The sequence below is a fragment of the Enhydra lutris genome, unplaced genomic scaffold (assembly GCF_002288905.1).
Source record: "Enhydra lutris kenyoni isolate GAN:26980312 unplaced genomic scaffold, ASM228890v2 scaffoldscaffold8, whole genome shotgun sequence".
NCBI lineage: Eukaryota > Metazoa > Chordata > Mammalia > Carnivora > Mustelidae > Enhydra > Enhydra lutris.
Window position 1 is genome coordinate 666,443 of NW_019154092.1, and position 22,381 is coordinate 688,823.

General features: G+C 41.9%; 1 protein-coding gene across 1 annotated transcript in view; it reads left to right on the plus strand.

Annotated features, from left to right (window-relative positions):
* The first annotated feature begins 11,120 nt into the window (after positions 1-11,120).
* Positions 11,121-22,381, plus strand: part of LOC111142477 (sperm antigen with calponin homology and coiled-coil domains 1 like) — a 111,576-nt gene continuing 100,315 nt past the window's right edge. Inside the window, exons 1-2 of the mRNA XM_022495670.1 lie at positions 11,121-11,163; positions 19,033-19,222. Of these exons, the coding sequence (XP_022351378.1) occupies positions 19,070-19,222 (153 nt within the window). The 5' untranslated portion in view covers positions 11,121-11,163; positions 19,033-19,069. The remainder of the gene's footprint in view (positions 11,164-19,032; positions 19,223-22,381) is intronic.

The window sequence follows — 22,381 nt, forward strand, 5'->3', positions numbered from 1 at the left end:
ACACTCAACTGAGCCACTCAGGAGCCCCTCTGTTTTCTTAATATCTGAATGGTTATGTTGTATTGAAATTCTGACAGGTGATTGAGCTCTATTGCTTGAACTTGCAATACATTACTCATGCAGTGAAGAAGAACAGTGCGGTCCTAAATTGGCAACAGCAAAATCAGTGTAATTGAGTTACATGGTTTATCTCAGCATTCAAGAGTGTGGGCCATGACATTTTGAACTCAGAAGGAAGTTCTTTGCCACTGTTTTTCTCTTTTTCCTTCTTATATCCTTATCCTACCACTAATGAGTAAGCAGAAGGTCTCCACGTCTACAGTTACAGGGTATCTTATAATAGGAGTAAACTGTGTAACAGATGGTTAACTGGCATGTCTAGAAAGAATTTACTAGGATTTACTTATGATACACATGTCCTTTTCAGCACTGATTCAGGCTGTTCACCTCATAGACTTGATTCTTGTCTTTTTGGGGGGTTTGGTTCCATCCTCTGTATAGTTATGGGCTGGGGCAAGGGCTGGCAGGGCTGGCAGAGCTGGAGAGGAGGGAATGCTATAAGCCGTACCTACTGTTCGTTTCCAAGGCACATCCCACCACAGTTAAATGTCTCTGAACATAGAGCACTCTGGAGGCCCTCAGTACTCTCACTGTACAGGCCACCTCTTGAGATAAAGAAAGACAATCCAGGGAGTTACCCAGTTGTGGTGGACTGGTGTGGACTTTGGAGTCAGACCTTGGACTTGATAATCATATCCATCTCCTTAGATAAAGGAGGATTGAATGAAATTAAGTGTGTGAAATTTCTAGTGTAGTGCTTGGCATATAGTTGGCCCACAGGTTTTACTTTTTCTTCTTTCCCTCTTGCCAGTAAGTTTTCAGAGGAATGGGAAAGTGGTAGAGTTTGATCATCAGGTCATCAGTTTCTGCCAGGCAGCAAGGGGACTGCAGAAGGAGATACAGGTAAGCAATGAGGCCTTGTGGCTCCTTCTCACATTTCATTCTGGGAGATCAGAGAAAGCCCTTCTTTGAGCTATCTGTCCTTTAGCAGGAAATGTGGACGGAAACCCAGAGGAGTAATAGGCCTGTGGCAGAGACATTCCCTTCCTGTCAGCCAATTCTGTTGAGTTGGCTTTTTCAACTCAACAGAATGTCTGTGCAGATATGGCCCTGTGTATGGTAAGGTACAAAAAAATGGAGATCTTCCCTTCCTCCCAGGCTTAAACCAATCCCTGTACACCAAGGTTTCTGAGTCTTGGCACTGTTGATGTTTTGGGTCATACAGTTCTTTGTCGAAAGGGGCTGTTCTGTGTACTGTAGGATGTTTTGACCATCCCTGGCCTCTACCACTCGGTTAGTAGCACCTCTACCCCCATCGTGATAAACAGAAATGTCTGCAAACAGTGCCAGTGGTCCCCAAGTGGGCAAAACTGCCCACTATTGAGATCATGACCTTATACTCTGTAGACATAAGGAAAAAGGACTTCTCAGTATTTTTTTATTAATTTTCATTTTATCGAACCAGTGAAATGCTTGTTGAAAAAGATTTCACTCTTATTAAATCAAATTCAAATTCAAATCTTTTTTTTTTTTAAAAGGGGGCATGGGAGAGGGTGGAGAGGGAGATCGGGGGAGAGAGAGAGACTTTTTTTTTTTTAAAGATTTTATTTATTTGATAGAGAGATCACAAGTAGGCAGAGAGACAGACAGAGAGAGATGAGGAGAAGCAGGCTCCCCACTGAGCAGAGAGCCCGATGCGGGACTCGATCCCAGACCCCTGGGATCATGACCTGAGCCGAAGGCAGAGGCTTAACCCACTGAGCCACCCCGGCGCCCCAAGAGAGAGACTTTTAAGTAGTCTCCACATCCATCATGGAGCTGGATGCAGGGCTCATTTCTACAACCCTGAGAACATGACTGGAGCGGAAATCAAGAGTCAGCTGCTTGACCGACTGAGCCACCCAGGTGCCCCATCTGATCTATTTTAACTTGTTTAGTTTAGAAGGACTTCCTTTATGCTGTTGACAAAATAATTCTCTAATCTAAATTTTTGGCTTTTTGGTTGAACAATTGGGAACTTTTTTACTATTTTTTTTTAAATGAGTTTTTCAGTGTAATTTATTTACAACAGAATGCTTCCATTTTAAATGTACAGTGTAATGGGGTTTGAAAATGTATATGGCCATATAAGTAGCACCTCAGTCCAAATACAGAGTATTTCCATAACCCCCAAATGTTCTCTTATATCTTGGTCAACTAATTTCCCCTTCTTCCTTCCCTAAGCAACCACTGATCTGCTCTCTGTCACTACAGAAAAGTTTGCATTTTGTAGAACTTGATGTAAATGGAATGTATCAGGCTTCTTTCTTTATTTCCTTTTTTAAGCTTTATTTATTACTTGAGAGAGAGCAAGGGAGACGGGCAGGGGGAGAGGAAGAGAGAAAGAATCTTCAGCAGACTCCTTGAGCGGGGAGCCCAGTGTGGCCTCAATCTCATGATCCTAAGGTCACAACCTGAGCTGAAATCAAGAGTCAGGTGCTTAAAGGGCTGAGCCACCCAGGTGCCTCTCAGGCTTCTATCATTTATCATAATGCTTTTGAGACTCATCCGTGCTGTTCCATGTTATCAGTGGATTTTCCCTTTTCTTGCTGGGTTTTATTTCATTATATAGCTATACCATAGTTTGTCTATTTCCTTGTTGATGGGCATTTGGGTTTTTCTGGTTTGGGGTTATTGTATGTATTTTTTAAAAGCTGCTATGAGGAGTGCCTGGGTGGCTCAGTGGGTTAAGCTTCTGCCTTCGGCTCAGGTCATGATCTCAGGTTCCTGGGATCGAGCCCCACATCGGGCTCTCTGCTTGGCAGGGAGCCTGCTTCCTCCTCTCTCTCTCTCTGCTGCCTCTCTGCCTACTTGTGATTTCTGTCTGTCAAATAAATAAAAATCTTTTTAAAAAAAGCTGCTATGAACATTTATGTATGTCTTTGTGTGCATATATGTTTTAATTTCTTTTGGATAAATACCTGGGGCCGAATTACTGGTAATACGGTATGTGTTTAAATTTATGAGAAACTGCCAGAATGTTTTCCAAAGTAGCAGTACTGTTTTATACTTCTAGCAGCAGTGTGTGAGAGTTCAGGTGTTCATGTCCTCACTGACACTTTGTCTCTTTTGTTTTTTTTCTAGTGAATTTTATTTTATTTTAAATTTTATTTATTTACTTACTTATTTTTAAGCTCTACACCCAGTGTGGGGCTTGAACTCAGAACCCTGAATCAAGAGTTGCATGTTCTGGGGCACCTGGGTGGCTCATTGGGGGCACCTGGGTGGCTCAGTGAGTTAAAGCCTCTGCCTTTGGCTCAGGTCAGGATCTCAGGGTCCTGGGATCGAGCCCCGAATCGGGCTCTCTGCTCAGCAGGGAGCCTGCTTCCTCCTTTCTCTCTGCCTGCTTTTCTGCCTACTTGTGGTCTCTGTCAAATTAATAATAAAATCTTTAAAAAAAAAAAAAAAAGAGTTGCATGTTCTGACTGAGCCAGCCAGGTGGCCCTTTAAGCTTACTTTTTAAAAAGGTTTTATTTAGGGGCGCCTGGGTGGCTCAGTGCATTAAGTCTCTGCCTTCGGCTCAGGTCATGATTCAGGGTCCTGGGATCGAGCCCCGCATTGGGCTCTCTGCTCGGCAGGGAGCCTGCTACCCCGTCTCTTTCTGCCTGCCTCTCTGCCTACTTGTGATCTCTCTCTGTGTCAAACAAATAAATAAAATCTTTAAAAAAAAAATTTAAAAAAAAGGTTTTATTTATTTGAGAATTAGAGAGAGCATGAGTGTGGGGCAGGATACAGAGGGAGAGGGACAAGCAGACTCCACACTGAGCAGGGAGCCTAACACTGGCACTTGATCCCAGGCCCCTGGAATCAGGACCTGAGCCAGAGGCAGACACCTAACCAACTGAGCCACCCAGGTGTCCCCCCACCTTTTAAGCTTATTTTTAGGGGTGCCTGGGTGGCTCAGTTGTTGGGCATCTGCCTTCAGCTCAGGTCCTGATTCCAGTGTCCTGGGATCAAGCCCCCGTGTCGGGCTCCCTGTGTTTATCCCTCTCCAGCTCCCCCATGCTTGTGTTCCCTCTCTTGCTATCTTTCTGTCATAAATAAATATCCTTTTAAAAAAATAAGCTTATTTGTAAAGGATTTTTTACACTGTTACATTTGAATAGTGAAATGCCAAGAAAGTATTTCATTTTGGTTTTGGGTCAGAGTTCGTTATAAATGTAAAAAGAGACTAGTGTTTTTAATGGCCAACAGTTTATTTTATGAATATAGCATTGTACTGTTGGGTAACTGCCCGCCAAAACTCCGAGCATAAAGCCGTGGCTTGAAGGGGTCCTGAATAAACTTTTTCTTTTTGAAAATATTCACAAACCTTGGCTGAGGAGGGAATGGCCAGAAGAGACTCAAAATTTCTTGCATTCTGGGAGTTTGAACTTCGGGAACCAATTTGTTTTGGACTAAATCTGGAAAAATAATTTGTGTACTATAGCCAAAATTCTTTTAGGCTGTTCTTTTCCAGCCTTGTCACTAGTCTGGAATGTTAAGTATTGTCAGTTTAACGGCCTTTCAGCAGCTTATATTAAAAAGAGAGCTCCAGAAATGGATCTGAAGAGGTCTTGGTGTAACATTAGGTTTTTGAAAAGAGAGAGAAGCAAACCATGAGCAAAGGCTTGACTATAGAGAACAAACTGATGGTTACCAGAGGGGAGGTGGTGGGCAGGGAGATGGGTTCAATAGGTGATGGGGATTAAGGAGCGCACTTGTGATGAGCACTGGGTGGTGTATGGAAGTGTTGAATTACTGCACTGTACACCTGAAACTAATATTACACTGTATGTTAACTAACTGGAATTCAAATAAAACTTAAACCTAAAAAAATAGGTGTTTTTTTGTTATTATTTAGCCCCCCACTGAGCCACCCAGGCGCCCTTGTTATTATTCAGAAAGCAGTAAGAAGACATGGTTCTAATTTTGAAAAATCCAGGAAGCCTCTAATTTCTAAAGATTTCCTTGTGTTCAATCTTGTAGAATAATAGAAATCAAAAATTAATACTAGTGGGCTTCTTTCTGGCCAAAACCAAATGGACATGGAGTTGTGCTTTTGAGTTTTTTTGCTGATAATTAACTTCTTTTCTTAGCATCCTGTCTATCAGTAGCTATGGTTTAGTGGAAAGAGCACAGATTTTGGGCAAGCTGTTTACTTCCCTAACCCCAGTTTCTTCCTCCTTTCCAGCCACGTAGGGTGATGATGAGAATCAGGTGTGCTGATGCAGCACTGGCTTTTCTCACTGATGGTCTCCAGGCAGCTTGCTTTTAATTTAAACAACAACCCCACCACCAGCAAAGTGTCTCTACCTCCTCATGACTGTCTCCCCTTAACAAAGCCAAAGTTTTGAAAAGGTCTTTATCCTTCATCTCCTTCTCAGTTTTTTATCACATTCCATTGCAGTCTGACTTGGCCCCTGACCTTCCTCTTGGGATTGTGAGCCCCACTCGCTGTCAGCTCCTTAGTGCTAACTTCCGTATGCACTTGGGCATGGTTGGTCAGTGTGGCTTTTCTCCTGTTGATACTCCCTTCATAGAGCGTGACCGGATGGAAAGGAGGAAGCTGGGAGGGAAAGTGGGAAATCAGAGGGGTAGCTGTTTTTTTCCTTCATCTGTGACCATGGGGTGCTTAAGAGCGATACACCACTAGGGTTAAGGAGAGGACACTGGGGCGAAGTTCCTTCCTTCTCGGGGCTGCAGGTGGAAGTGGAGAAGAGGTGGATCTGAATGCCACCTTTCCCTCTCAGTAAGTCATAATGTGGATCACAGATTTCTGGAAACAATACCATAACAAGACAAACTACCATATTAAATGTGCACATTAGTTGATAATCACACCCTGATTTTAGGCATGAATTAAAATCAGTGTCAGGGCACCTGGCTGGCTCAGTCACAAGACCATATGACTCTTGATTGTGAGGTCGTGAGTTTGAACCCCACGTTGGGTGTAGAGATTACGTAAATAAATAAATAAACTTTAAAAAATCGGTGTTAAAAATGAGAAGGTATTGTGTTACAATAAAAATAAGCATTTGAAAATTGTCACTAAGCATTATAATTGTCAGTTAGCTGCTTAGTAATCATTGAAGTATTTTGAGCGGTAATGGACTTTTGTATGTGGATCCAGACTAAGCAGAAAGTTGTATGTCCAAAACCATTTCACTTTGGCTTCTCTCCTTCCTCTCCCTGTTTCATGCATCTTGCATACATGCCCACTTGCACGTGTGCAGGGTTTTGACATGACAGGGCTCACACTTTTCCTCTGAGTAAGCCTTGACTTTTTCAATGGAGTCTCACTCCAAGTCTGTAAAATGTTTACATTTAAATGCATTTTTCTGATTGTGTGTCATAATTCATAAAAGAAGGGTTAGAAACATGTATGTGTTGAGGAATTCACTATTGGACCAGTCTACTGCATTAGGATTTATCTAATTTAAACATTTCTTACTTAATTTCTTCAGCGTTCTGTTTGTTTTTTGTAGCCCACATGCTTTATCAGATTGGTTTTATGGTTTTGATTTGTTTAGTAACCTGTAGTTACTGACTCCGGTGTGGCTAGTTTCCTAATTTTCAGTTTTCCCTTGACTGTGTGATTCCTTCTCTGTGTTTTAAGTCTGTTCTTATTTTACATTTTAATATAATCCCTACATTTCATATACGGAGTTTGTGAAATAAGAGAGAAATGTATCTATATCATTTGGGCTGAAACTCTTTTTGGATTTTTAGTGGCATGTTGATAGGCACAAAAAGTCATACCTAATCAACAGTTTCCTTTTTAAAAGTAGTTTTGATTCCTGGTTCTGAATGGTATAAATTATGAAATAGAATTTTTGAATTTCTGAAAGATCCTGATCCATCCTCCTTGCCTTATAAACAAGGCTCACAGAGTTAGCATGACTTATTAAGGTCATGCAGACTTGTCAGGCTTGCAACCACAATCCAGGTCTCTTGATAATCACTCCAGTGAGCTCCTTACCATATATTTTCAGTATTTCCTGATATATAATTTTCAGTGGGAAAGAAGCAGAAGCAAGTGTTGTTTGTTGACATCTATGTGCAGTAGTATATAATTTAATCTAAGTAGTGAGTATAAACAGTCTTTAGTCATTCCTTATAAAGGGTTTCTCTTTCAAAGTGTCTTTTGAATTGCTGCTTTTATTTTAATAAGGCCATTAGTCATACTTGGGGCATGCAGAGTGTTCTTTCTCTACGTTATGATAGCCCACATTTATCCCATCTTTACTGTGGGCTGTCACCCTGCTAAGCCGATTAGGTTCATTACTTCATTTATTCCTCTCAACATCCTTATCAGGGAGGTAGCATTAGCAGCCCATTTTACTTATGAGGAAACTGAGATTTCAGAGAGGTTGAGTAGCTTGCCCAAAGTTACATATTTGTACGAGGTAGGGCAGTCTCCAGGATACTGGTTGTTTTAAAGGAGCACAGTAGATTTAAAAATATCAATTAAAGGGACGCCTGGGTAGCTCAGTTGGTTGGGCAGCTGCCTTCGGCTCAGGTCATGATCCCAGCGTCCTGGGATCGAGTCCCGCATCGGGCTCCTTGCTCATCGGGGAGCCTGCTTCTCCCTCTGCCTCTGCCTGCCATTCTGTCTGCCTGTGCTTGCTCTCTCTCCCTCTCTCTCTCTGACAAATAAATAAATAAAATCTTTAAAAAAAAAAATCAATTAAATAACAGTTAAATTTAAATCTTTTTTTTTTTTTGAGATTTTATTTATTTATTTGACAGAGAGAGAGAGGTCACAAGTAGGCAGAGAGGCAGGCAGAGAGCCACCCAGGTGGCCCTAAATTTAAATCGTTTTAAATAGCAATACATTTTGCATAACAGAAGGAAAAAGAGGTTCTAATGGAGGTGAATAGGAGGTATTCAGAGGAAAAGGTAGTGACCTAAAGTAGCAACCCTGTCAAGATCCTGGTGTGGGGGCACCTGGGTGGCTCAGTGGGTTAAAGCTTCTGCCTTTGGCTCAGGTCATGATCTCAGGGTCTTGGGATCGAGTCCTGAGTCGGGCTCCCTGCTCAGGGGAGCCTGCTTCCTCCTCTCTCTCTCTGCCTGCCTCTCTGCCTACTTGTGATCTCTGTCAAATAAATAAATAAAATCTTAAAAAAAAAAAAAAAAAAAGATCCTGGTGTGACTTGATACACCTGGGTGGCTTAGTTGCCTTCAGCTCAGGTCCTGATTCCAGGGTCTGGGGATTGAGCCTGCATTGGGCTCCCTGCTCAGTGGGGAGCCTGTTTCTCCCTCTGCCTCTGTGACACCCCCTACTTGTGCTCTCTTGCGCCTGCGATCTCTCTCTTTTAAATAAATAAAATCTTTTTAAAAAATCCTGGTGTGACTGTAGGAGGAAGAGATGGGGATGTCTCTGTAGTTGCCATTAGGTTCCTGTCCCACATGCTGCCAGGGCTGAAGGTGCTTCTTGATGAGGTTGGGGCCTTAGCTCTCTGGCAGTTCCCAAGACACTGTGTTCTCTGTGCAGGGTAGCTCCTTCTTGATGCAGTATCCTGACAGTAAAGATAAATTTTCCAGGTCCTTTTGGGATTATTTTTGAAACTTGATTGATGTGCTCCCTATAGGTGGGTAGTTGGTGAGGATGGAGTTTCTGAGTCACTGAGATAAATTGCCATCCCTGATCTTGGCTTGTTGCACATTTTTTTTTTTCCTCCCAACCTTTGTGCGTTGGGAAGGTGAATTCCCCTGGAATGAGTGTATCAGGATTTTTGTTCTTTTTCATTGTCTATACAGTTTATTTTGTTCAGGAACTCTACAGTTAGGTTTTATCAGCTCCTCTTATAGGAGAGAAAACAGAGTTGCAAAGATTGAAAGTGATTAAGAGTCTGTCCACAGTCACACAGCTTGTATGGCAAAGCTGGAGCTTGAACCTAGCTCTCCTGATTTTAGTTCAGTACTCTGCTGCTGTTTGAGGGAACCTTGTCTTTGCTCTGACCTATGTAACATTGTCATCAGTTCTGTGAATTTTGCTGAATTAGAAGGTTTTTGGAGTCAAAAGCTACCTTTGAAATTCCTTAGAATCCAACCTCCTTGTATTGTAGTTGAGGATCCTGAATGGACATGTGACTTAGGTTAAAGACAGCATTTGTTTGAGGGAAAACTCTGGGTTTTAAATCAAAGCCAGAATTTTAAGATATCCTAAAGGCCTTGAGCTGAATTGGACCAAATGAAAATTTTATCAGAAATAGGTGTAAATTTTTTCAGAATATAAATTACACAGCTATGAAAAGGAGAACAGTGAGATGTTTACAGTTTCTTCAACATTTCCATGTGTTTGAAAATTTCTGTAATAAAATGTTGGCAGGCGCCGGGGGAGGAAAAAGCAGCTTAGGGGCCGTTTGCATGAAAAAGACATGTGTGGGGCGCATGGGTGGCTCCCATTGTTGGGTGGCTCCCATTGTTGGGTGTCTGCCTTAGGTTTGGGTCGCGATTCCGGAGTCCTGGGGTCGAGTCCCATGTCGGGCTCTCTGCTTGGCTGGAAGCCTGCTTCTCCCTCTCCCACTCCCCCTGCTTGTGTTCCTTCTCTCACTGTCTCTCTCTCTCTCTGACAAATAAATAAATAAAATCTTAAAAAAAAAAAAAAGATGTGAAAACATGTGAGTATTAGGTAACCATGAACTCAGTGTGTGCTTCTGGTAGCTCGTAGAAAAGCAGCGTTTCTTTTGATTAAGTTAAGAAGAGCTTCAGTGTCTAGATCAAGAGAAGTAATAGTCACACTGAGCTCTGCTTGCCAGACCAGATCTGTGTAGCATTGGTGCCCAGTTCCGAGGGCCCTTGCAGCATGTTGCCAATAGATACAGATGGTGTGGAATCTGGAGGCGTGGCTGGAGATTCATAGGGTTGATGTGGAAGAAAGGCAGGCATAGAGTAGCACTGTGGTGGTCTTCAGATCCTGGGAGAGGGGCGGGATTAGAGTAGTACTTTTATTTTTTTTTTTTAAAGATTTTATTTATTTGTGAGAGAGAGCACTGGGGAGAGGAGCAGAGGGAGAGGGATAAGCAGACTCTGCACTGAGCATGGAGCATTGACCATGGAGCCCAGCGCTGGGCTTGATCTTACAACCCTGAGACCATGACCTGAGCGGAAATCAAGAGTCTGATGCTTAACCAACTGAGTCATCCAGGCGCCCCAAGAGTGGTACTTTTGAATGGAGAGCTTGGAGTGAGGTCAGAGGAAGAGAGTTAGAGGGAAGGAGATTCTGATCAGGCTTTCTCATGCCTGAGCTCCGCCAGCATGTTATGCCCCTTCAGCTTATCCACACCAGCACCAGGTTCCTCTTTAGGATTTGTAAATTCGAATTAGGGCTGCACTGACTTTAGTCTGTCTGTAGTTTGCCATCCTGTTTTGGACAAAGGCCAGAGCTTGACTGGCTTGCTGGGCCCTTTCCCATTTCTGTATTCTAGTCAGACCCACGTTCTTGGAGTCCTTCAAGTGAGCCCATGCTTTCTCACAACTCTCTGAGGTGTACCTCTCACCTGGTTCCTGAGAGACAGAACCAAGGACTAGCTCTTTCTACTGCCATTGTGCCTTGTATATCTGTTTACCTTGTTTTATCAGCAGAATTTATGAAGGATGGCATCCTCTTCACTGTTTATGTATCTTGATTCTCCCACTAAACTGTGAGCTCCTTGAAAGTAGGTATTTTTGTCTTAATTATCTTTATGTGTCCATGTATTTATTTATGCCTTGTCTGACTAGTGTCCTAGAGAACTGGCATTTTCCATGGCACAAAGTATTGAGTGAATGTTGAGTAAATAATGACTTGCTTCAGAACTTTTTAGTAGTCAGTTTCTCCAACAGTAGATGTTTGTAACTAGAAGATTTTTTTGTTAGTGATGTTGCATGCAGGATTTCCTATAAAATGGCCTCCAAAATGTTTACCATTTTTAAGAGTCTGTGGTTTGATTTTTTTTTTTTTTTCAAGTAATCTCTACACCCAACATGGGGCTTGAACTCACAATCCTGAGACCAAGAGTTGAATGCTCTATCAACTGAGCCAGCCAGGCGCCCTGTGGCTTGACTTTTAAGTAGTTTTTTCTCTACTGTATCTGTCAGGTAAGAGATGGCCCTTTATTTGTTTTCTTCGGTAGGTTTTAATTATGTGATCTCCTTGTAGATGTATAGGAAACTCAAGCTTTCTGTGTGGCTGTGGATGTGTAATAGCTTTAGGCAGGGCTCCTGGAACTTTAAATCCTGTCCTGGGGAGTCCAAGTACAAGGACATCCTGGTGAGAGTTCTGGCCACCCAGACTGCAGCCTTCTTAATGCAGGGTTATTTCTGTAAAACAAGGGCAGCTGTGCTTCTGCCTCCATGCCTAACAAATAATTATTTTAAATGAAAAAGTAGCAGGTATCTATAAATTAATGTGATTATAGCTGAGAATTTTATTTTTACAGCTGTAACTTAATACATACTGATTTAGAACTGGTGATAAATTTTGTGCGCTAAAAAAGATAGATTTTATATTAAATAACATGACAAGGGTGCCTGGGTGGCTCAGTGGGTTGAGCCTCTGCCTTCGGCTCGGGTCATGATCTCGGGGTCCTGGGATCAAGCCCCGCATCTGGCTCTCTTCTCAGCAGGGAGCCTACTTCTCCCTCTCTCTCTGCCTACCTCTCTGCCTACCTGTGATCTCTCTCTCTGTCAAATAAATAAATAAAATCTTTAAAAAAAATAAAAAAATAAATAACATGACAGTACCTTCAAAATGAAAAAAAATTTGATCAAGAATATCAGCACTGATCCAAAGGACAGATAGATAGATAAATCTAGAAGTTGCACAGTATAGTTTTAGTGTTGTTACATTTTGTTCATATCTTGTGAAATATTTGTTGAGATGAAAACTACACATTCCTGATGAAGTTCTTGTGTGTGGTTGCACTGGGGACCATATGGAGCAGTGGGCAGGGTATGGAGTTTGGATTCATGCTGCTGTCACTAAAGAATGCTGAGCCAGGGAGAGTGAGTTATATTCTCTGAGCCTCTGTCAATGCCTGTATGGGCTCTTGTGACGATTCATTGAACTTTACCAGGTACCACCAGCTGGGACATGATGCCTGCCCCATGGGAGGAGCTCAAGGCCTTCAGTGCCTTTCCCTATTTTGGGCGCAGTGCATGAGTTTTGATGTTTTTAAGAAATATTACTTGAGAAATACATCTGACATACTTCATGGATTTATTGTAGTTTGAGATTATTCTTAGTATTTATGGAGGCAGGATCCATACTGTTATTGTGAGAACTACTTTTTATTCCTCCCAAACCTTGACTTCTCTGGACTAGAGGGAGATTTTTTTTTTTTTTTTTTTTTAAGATTTCATTTATTTGACAGAGAGAGAGAGACCAAAAGAGAAGGAACATAAGCTGCGGGTGTGGGAGTGGGAGAAGCAGGGTTCCTGCCGAGCAGGGAACCTGATGTGGGGGTCAATCCCAGGACCCTGGGATCATGACCCTAGGATCACCCAGGCGCCCCTGGACTAGAGGTAGTGATGGGTGCTGATGACAGCTCTGAGCAGGACTGGGGAAGGAATAGTAGTAACTTTCACCACATTCCCTTTTCAACTTTCTTTTTCTTTTTAAAATTTTATTTATTTATTTGTTAGAGCCCAAGCAGGGGAAGTGGCAGGCAGAGGGAGAAGCAGGCTCCCCACAGAGCAGGGAGTGGGATGCAGGACTCAATCCCAGGACCCCAGGATCGTTGACCTGAGCTGAACACAGATGCCCAACTGACCTAGGCGTCCTTTTTTTTTTTTTTCTTCCTTTCATTTTCAGGCACTTGAAGTACTATGAACTGTGCTGGTCCTTTCCCTCCTCTCTGTAATCTCTCTCATGCCCAGGGGACTCTAGAGGCTCTCTAGGCAGGGTTATCGATTCCTCCTTATTAACCAGGTAGGGACCAAGATCTGGTGAATTAGCATCTGTTTATGAGGATCTTTGCCCTTAGATAGGGGTCATTTTAGAAAATCATGGAAGCTGGGGCTCCTGGGTGGCTCAGTCAGTTAAGTGTCTGCCTTTGGCGCAGGTCATGATCCCAGGGTTCTGGTATTGAGCCCTGCATCTGTCTCCCTGCTGAGCGGGGAGCCTGCTGTTCTCTCTTCCTCTGCCTGCTGCTCCTCCTGCTTATGCGCTTGCGCGCTCTCTCTCTCTCTCTCTCTCTCTCTGTCAAATGAATACATAAAATCTTTTTTTTTTTTTTTTTTTAAGATTTTATGTATTTATTTGACAGAGAGAGAGATCACAAGTAGATGGAGAGGCAGGCAGAGAGAAAGAGAGAGAGAGGGAAGCAGGCTCCCTGCTGAGCAGAGAGCCCGATGCGGGACTCGATCCCAGGACCCTGAGATCATGACCTGAGCCGAAGGCAGCGGCCTAACCCACTGAGCCACCCAGGCGCCCATGAATAAATAAAATCTTAAAAAAAAAAATCATGAAAGCTTTTTTTGTTGTCTCAATGTTTGGTGGTTGCTGTTGAAATTTAGTAAGTAGGGGCCATGGAATTCTAGATTAAATGAAGTGTCAGTTCTGCAAAATCAAAATTTTTCCTGTGACCTGCCACAACTTTGGAATATCTTGTTGAATAATTTATGTAGATAGAAAAAAACTGTTTATGGCTGAGCCTAGAATCAATTCCATTATACACAAAGAAGGCATTTTTTAAGTGTAGTTCTGGTATAGATGGAATTTTCCAGGAATGCAGTTACTGTAGACATTGAGGAGAAATTGTTTTGTTTTCAGCTTTACCAAGGGTATTAGTCAGGGTTCTCCAGAGGAACAGACCAGTAGGATCTACACAAACACACACACGCAAGTAAGCACACAAAGAGAATTATTATGAGGAGTTGGCTCACATGATCATGGAAGCTGAATTAGTACCAGAATTTGTAGTCAGCAAGCTTGAGACCCAGGAGAGCCAATAATGCAAGTTCCAGTCTGAGTCTGAAGGCCTGAGAACCAGGAGAGCTAACTGATGGTGTAAATTCAAGTCTGAAATTTGGTGGGACTGAGACCCAAGAAAAACCAGTTTTTCAGATGGAGTCCAAAGATGGGAAAAAACCAACATCCCAACTCAAGGAGTCAGGAATCCTTGTGAATTCAAATGTTTATCTCATTCAGAAACATTCTCATGAAAAAAACCTAAAAAACAAAACAAAACATCTTAAAAAAAAAAAAAAAGAAAAAAAAGAAAAAGAAACCTCCTGACACCCAGAGTAATTTAGCCCAATGTCTGTGCACTTCATGGCTCAGTCAAGTTGGCATATAAAATTAACCATCACACTAAGAGGGATTCATCCTTTAAGAAAAACACGTTGTTGATAGCATGCATGATAGATGGCATGGGATCTGAGTTGCAGAAGTCAAGTCAAGTGCCCAAGTCAAGACTATCTGTAGTCAGATTTACAGTGATTTAACTTAGAGGTGTGGATTTCTTACTCTTTTGTTCCTCAGATAGTCTTGCTTGAAAATTCACATATTGAAATTCACATCTATTTTATTACAATTTACTTTTATTTTTTATGTTTTAGTTGCCAGATTATGTAGATATTTTTAGAAAGTATCTGTGTGTATATAATAAATAGGTTAGCTTTGGATTCCACTTTAGTAGTAAAGTTGTGTTTACATATTTCTTGGAGAAAGGGAGCTTTGGGTCCAGTGTTGGTGAGGGTGAGTGAGTGGTCTAAGATCTAAGATCTCAAGCTGCCAATGTCTTGGACCAGTGTGTTTCTTAGCATTTCTAAGCTTTTGGCTGTGCTGCTTGTCTTCTCTCTGATCTTTGCAAAACTGTAGTCCTTCTCTTTATCTTATCAGGTATTTTATAATGTTCGGATCTACTTTCTTGAAGTCCTTGTTTTGATGTTCATTAGGTTTTTTTTTTAAAGATTTTATTTTTAAGTAATCTGTACACCTAACTTGGGGCTCAAACAACCCTGACATCAGGAGTCACATGCTCTTCCAACTGAGCAACCTAGGCTCCCAGGTGTTTTTTATTTTTGTTTTTGTAACCACTTTATTGAGATTTAATTCATGTGCTGCACAATTCACCCATTTTAAAGTGTAAAATTAAGTGGTTTTCAGTATATTCACAACCATTATCACAATCTGATTCCAATTTTTTTTTTTTAAGATTTTATTTATTCATTTGACAGAGATCACAAGTAGGCAGAGAGGCAGGTAAAGAGAGAGGAAAGGAAGCAGGCTCCCTGCGGAGCAGAGAGCCTGATGTGGGGCTCGATCCCAGGACCCTGAGATCATGACCTGAGCTGAAGGCAGAGGCTTTAACCCACTGAGCCACCCAGGTGCCCCTGATTCCAAGTGTTTTATCCCAAAAAAGAAACCCTGTATCCATTAGCAGTCAGTATCCATTCCTGCTACCCTAATCTTTGACAACCTCTAATTTACTTTTGTCTCTTTTGAGTTTGCATATTCTGGACAATTGGTATGACCGGAATCATACAATACACGATTCTTTGTGTCTGGTGTCTTTTATCTGGTATAATGTTTTCAGGGTTGTACTATGTATTGGTAGTTCATTTCTTTTTTATGTCCAAATAATATTCCATTGGATGGATACAGCACATTTTGTTTATCCATTCATTGGTTGATAGATATTTGGAATTGAAACAAAAAGTTACTTTGTATGCAGATGTTGTGTAAACAGAACTATGGATAGTAATATGTATCCCATAAATAACAAATACATGTTGATAAGTAAAAATTTACAGGCTAACAATTCTGTGATAGTTTAATTTGGGAGCATTTTTTTCCCCCCAAAGATTTTATTTATTTATTTGACAGACATAGATCACAAGTAGGCGGAGAGGTAGGCAGAGAGAAAGGAGGGGAAGCAGACTCCTGCCAAGCAAGGAGCCCGATGGGGGGGCTTGATCCCAGGACCCCGGGATCAGGACCCGAGCTGAAGGCAGAGGCTTTAACCCACTGAGCCACCCTGGTGCCCCTAATTTGGGAGAATTTTTTTAGATGGTTTGGGTTGTTTCCAGTTTGTGGCTATTATGAATAATGTGTCTGTGGACATTTGTACATAAATTTGTGGACAAATGCTTTTATTTCTCTTGGGTATAAATCCAGGAGTAGACTTGCTGGATCATATGGTAACTCTGTTTAAGCATTTGAGGAACTGCTAGACTGTTTTCCAAAGTGGCTGCACCATTTTATATTCCTTCCAGCTTCATGTGAGGATTTTAATTACTGCACATCCTTTACAACATTTATTACCATTTTTTTTTTTTTTTAGATTTTTAAAAAAGTAATCTCTACACCCAGTGTGGGGCTTGAATTTATAATCCCAAGATCAAGAGTTGAACGCTCCACCAACCGCGCCAGCCAGGCGCTCCTCTTTTTTATTTTTTTATTTTTTTATTTTTTTTTTATTTTTTAAAGATTTTATTTATTTATTTGACAGAGAGAGATCACAAGTAGACAGAGAGGCAGGCAGAGAGAGAGAGAGGGAAGCAGGCTCCCTGCTGAGCAGAGAGCCCGATGCGGGACTCGATCCCAGGACCCTGAGATCACGACCCGAGCCAAAGGCAGCGGCTTAACCCACTGAGCCACCCAGGCGCCCCTTCCTCTTTTTGATTATAGCCATCCTAGTGGGTGGAAAGTGGTAGTTCCTTAGGTTTTACGTGGTAACAGCAAGAAAGGGACAGTCTGTTACATTGTCTAGTATGATAGCTACTGTGTACCTTTACGTTTAAATTGGTTAAAATTAAATAAAAATAAAAATGCATTTCCTCAGTTATACCAGCTACATTTTAAGTGCTCAGTAGCTACAAGTGGCTAGTGGTTACTTACTGTATTGGACAGCACAGATATACATAAAACATTTTTATAATTGCAGTAAGTTCTATTGGATGGTGCCTGTCTAGGAAAAGTTAATTTGGATGAGTAGGCAGAGAATGATAGAGGGTCTGAGTGGTGTAGAAAGGAGTGCAGGAATGGAATTTGGAGAAGAAAAGAAAGAAACTTCAGGGAGCCATCTACAAGATATGAGACTTAGAAAAGAGCAGGCAAATAAAAGGGAAAATGAAAAGTTGAAGGAAAGATTCTTAGGAACTTGATTTTTCCACGGTACTTTGAGTTAGGGATGGGTCCAGTGTCGTTCCTTATTTTGTCGGTGAGAAAAGCATAGACTTGCTGCTGCGGTTTTGCTGTGCTTTGGTTGCTGTTAATAATAGCGTTCTTTTTGCTCAAAGGCTTTATCATGTTGAGGGCTGGAGCAGAGCCCCCTTTGCCCTGTCTCAGTGTTCCTGCCACCAAACCAGTTGGTACAGTTTATATTATGTCAAGGCAAGATAAATCTGGAGTGTCTGAGCTTAGTGTCAGTCAAGTACTCATTAAGGCTGTTGGGATGAGCCTTTTCTTTTCCGAAAGGTTATTCTGTAAGTTTATTTTTGTTAGTACGTAGAAATCTTTACAGACTAGAACAGCCTCTTTTTGTGCTCACTGTAGTTTCTCAAGAGTCATCGTACACAAAACTGCTTACATTCAAATAGGCTTTCATTTTTGTGAAAGCCAACCTGGTGTATGACATCTTTCTAAACCTGATATTACTTATTGTAGGAATTGCTTTTCTAGCTTAGTTAATAAAGGTATCTGTAAGGGTTTATCTGAGTGCAGTTTTGTGTGCAGCTGGTGTTATTTCAAGTTGTCTAAGCTGTGAAATCAAGCATGAGCTGTTTAGGTGGTAGTCTTGTCACATTCCTTATAGGTGTATAGATGGCCTTGTTTTCTGAACCAAAAAATTGAGGTTTATGTTCTTCTTCTTTCTTTTTAATTTTATTTATTTATTTGAGAGAGTGAGCACGCATGAGAGAGAGCATGAGCAGGGTGAGGGGCAGAGGAAGAGGGAGCAGCAGACTCCTTGCTGATCAGGTAGCCTGATGCAGGCTCAATCCCAGGACTCTGAGATGATGACCCGAGCCGAAGGCAGATATCCAGCTGACTGGTCCACCCAAGCATCCTTGAGGTTTATGTTCTGATAAGGAATTTTGTTGCTGCTTCTTGATAAAAGAGATATGCTGGGAAATATATTTAAATCCTAAATGATAGAGTTTCTGGGATGTTCCTCTTGGTGTAGGCGAGGTTATGACAACAGATATTTGAAATTAGGATTATGCTGGGTAATTTGGAAAATGCGATCACCCTTAAATACCTGCAGAATGGCTAATTCTCAAATGCCAGGATGGTTATTGCTTCATTAAATGCTAAAGATAATGTATGCTGTGTCATATTTAGCTAGTTCCATTAGCAATCTAGGATATTCCTTTTTTTTTCCTTATAGAGAGTGTGTGCATGTGCTCCTCTGTGGGGGGTAGGTAAGAAGGGTAGAGGGAGAGACGATCTTAAGCAGGCTCCAGGCTGGAGTGCCTGGGTGGCTCAGTGGGTTAAGCCTCTGCCTTCAGCTTGAGTCATGATCTCAGGGTTCTGGGATTGAGCCCTGCATCAGGCCCTCTGCTCAGCGGGGAGCCTGCTTCCCCCTCCCCCTCTGCATGCCTCTCTGCCTACTTGTGATGTGTCTCTCTCTGTCCAAAAAAAAGGGGGGGGGGCTCTAGGGCTCCAGGCTTAGCATGGAGCTTGATGTGGGTTCCATCTCAGGACCCTGAGTTTGTGACCTGAGCCACAATCAGGAGTCAGACCCTCAACCAACTAAGCCATGCGGGCGCCCTAGGTTTATTCCTTTTAATGACCGAGCTAGAATGCACAAAGTAGTTTCATGTTAGTAATATTCAAAGAGGAAACCTTAAGCGTGGGGTACATTCTGATTAAGTCTAAGAGCTTTTCAACTTTTTAGTTTCTGTATCAATATCTAGCTTTCAAACGTTTTAATTTATTGCATGGTAAAATTTTTCAGAAACAAATTTCTAAAGAGCTTCCTTCCAATTGTGTTCTTAGTATAGTGTCATTTCTTTCCACAGATTTGTTTGTAAATGCATCACGAAGAGGCAACCCAGAATGAAGAAAGCAAGCAGGAGTGTTGGCTCAGTGCCTAAAGTGTCTGGGATAAGCAAAACGCAAACAGTAGAAAAAACTAAACCTGAAAACAGTTCTTCAGCATCTACAGGAGGCAAACTCGTAAAACCTGGAACAACAGCATCATTGTCAAAGGTATTAACGTGGAAGTGTTTGGATATGTGATGGATTTTAGAAGGAGTGAATCTTTTTTTTTTTTTTTTAAGATTTTTATTTATTTGTCAGAGAGTGAGCACAGGCAGACAGAGTGGCAGGCAGAGGCAGAGGGAGAAGCAGGCTCCCCGCCGAGCAAGGAGCCCGATGCGGGACTCGATCCCAGGACGCCGGGATCATGACCCGAGCCGAAGGCAGTCGCTCAACCAACTGAGCTACCCAGGCGTCCCAGAAGGAGTGAATCTTAATAGGATGTTTGATTTATTAACTAAACATCCTTTAGGGTTCGCCCTCTGCTGGTGCTGGGAACACATAGACTTTGAAGAGTTCACAGTGTGGTAGACTTGGTGTGTTTGGTCTGGCTTTACAAATGAAACCAAATAGTAGACTTGCTTATGAAACATATCATTGAGCACTTGCCTTGTGCAAGGTTCTTGTGTCAGTGTGAGCTGGAGTTAGCGTCTTTCTTCAAGGAGCTTGTGGGGTAATGGGTGGAGGTTGTCACCTACATGTGTAAATGAAATACATGCAAAAAAGTCAGATTCCTTGGGGGAACAGGAGGATAGTGTAAGTAAGCATTTCAGAAAGACATTGTTGCTAGCCTGGGAAGGTTTTACAAAAAGAATATATGTGGTAGGTCTTAAAGGATGATCAGCAATACCATTCCTGAAACCCCTAGGTAGGGTATTTTTATTCCCACTCCACCGCCTTGCACACCATAACTGTTACTCTTTTCCTGACAACTGATCTGTATTAATCCCATTAAAATTGGGCGATATCGATTTAGTTAGAACATAACTAGGTTTTTTTTTTTTTTTTTTAACACTCTTTCCGAGGCTGGTTTAGTTCCTGTTAGTACAGACTGGTGACTGGGCTTTAGAATAAGACAGACCCAGACTTTGTATGCATGTGCTTCAGAAGCACCATGATTAGGATGAAATGAGGAACGTATGGAAGTGAATTAGCTCAGAGTCTGGCACATGGCAAGGGCTTCATAAATAACAGGTAGTAGCATTTTTATTTTTTTTAAGATTTTATTTGTTAGAGGGAGAGAGCACATGAGCAGTAGTGAGGGGCAGAGAGAGAGGGAGAAGCAGGCTGCCCGTGGAATAGGAAGCCCAACTCGGGATTCTATCCCAGGACCATCAGGACCTGTACTGAACGCAGATGCTTAACCGAAGGAGCCACCCAGGCACCCCAGATAGTAACATTTTTATTGATTATCTCTAGAAACTTCTAATGGCTCAGGACTGATTTCTGAAAAGAATAGTCTTTTTCTGTGGGTGCTCTCAGTGTCTGTATTGGTTTTGACCACCCAAGGGACAAGATGACTCCGGGCTGTTTTTCTACTGGTCATATATATCTTAGATGTATTGCACAGAGGTCCACACAGTCTTCTAGTCTTTCTCAGTGCAGAATCCACTTATTTGTTCTTTGCTTGTTTGTCTTGGGAATTTTGTGTTTTGCTACTTTGACTCTGTGGAGAAAACCTGGAGAGGGTTAGTCTCGTAGGGAGAAACTAAGCACTGTTTGAGACGTGATCCATCCAAAAGCCTTTTGTCTAGGCAGGGCTTTGATAGATTGTGGCTTAATTGTTTTAAGAAGCACCTCATAGAACAGCTAATGAGGGACTTCCTTATATATGTTGAAAGATATAGCTGGAAATGCTGGTTTTTCTATTTCAGGGTTGTCAAAGCTAAGCCCAGACTTACCCCATGGGCTTGGAGGTGCCCCCAGATTTTCTCCTTGCTACAGTTTTGATGAGTTACTGAGTGTCATCCTATGGCCCAGAGGATGGTACCAGGAATAGACCTTTGCCCTACTTCTAGAATCAAAACCTTGAATTACTTCCTTGATGGCAGTGCTGCCACTCTTTTGTGTAAGATAGCTGGCATTTTCTGACCTAACTGGTTACTCACTTGCTGGGGGTGTCTTTGGAGCAGAGTACCTGTGTGACTGGGTGACCTGTTATTTATGTGACTGGAAGAACAGGTTGAAACACTGGCATTGGATGTGTTCTACTGCTTTTCTTCTGTTGTCTCCTCATCAGTGGCAGGCAGGGTCTTTGAAGGTATACTATGAAGTGTGCCCTGAACAGGCATGTCAGATTTTCTGAGGCTTCTATCTGGAGTTGATGGTAGTTTGGTTTTGAACAGTGAGTATTTTCTCATTGTAAAGCAAAACAACTGTATCTCTGCTGTGTGCCAGCAAGTGCCAGCTGTCCATAGCTCTGGCCATCCTTGTTGGTGCTTTTAAGTAGGGGTGTGTGTGTATGTGTATAGTGAGGAGGGTCTTAGAAGAGGCAGAACTATTTGGGAATACTTTATCCAGACTGAAGCAATTGCTTTTTCTTAAGAAAGGAGAAGAAAAAAGGCACTGAATAGAAATTGAATTGAGAAGTCAAAGAAGAAAATAGTGAAAATGAACAGAAGAATTGAAAAGATCAAAAGGGCTTGGAGACCCCACAAACTTAAGTGTTATTTTATTTTCCTTTTTTAAAAAATAATAATAAACATGTAGTCTTTCCTTTTTTAAAAGATTTTACATATTTATTAGAGAGAGAGAGTGCGCACAAGTAGGCACAGTGGCAGGCAGAGGGAGAGGGAGAAGCAGGCTCTCTGCTGAGCAGGGAGATGGATGCAGGGCTTGATCCCAGGATGCTGGGATCATGATCTGAGCTGAAGCAGTGGCTTAATGGCTGAGCCACCCAGGTGCCCCATTATTTTATTTTCCTAAGTTTTCACATTTCACTGTGCTTTCTCTAGCATTTGGACACTTGCCACAGCTTGAATTCCTGTAACTGATGGAGCATTGATGACTAACTAGATGAATGAAGCCTTTGGCTTTTAGTCATATAGACACCATGTGCACATACTCACCCATTCATGTGGACACCCACATGTGTGTCTGTCATTGCACAGTATTCAACACTTTTCTTATAGTGGCCAGTATGGGGATATACATTTCTTTACCTCTTTCATTTCAAATATTGTTTGAGGCTAGATCTAGCTGAGGTATAAGAGAAAGGACCTTTTTGACGAGAGCATCTCACTGCTGATTGGAGTTTTTGTAAATACAAGATACAGTATGACTGCTGTTCAGTGAATTTTGAGGAAATTGTTCCCATTCTTATGAGTAGCT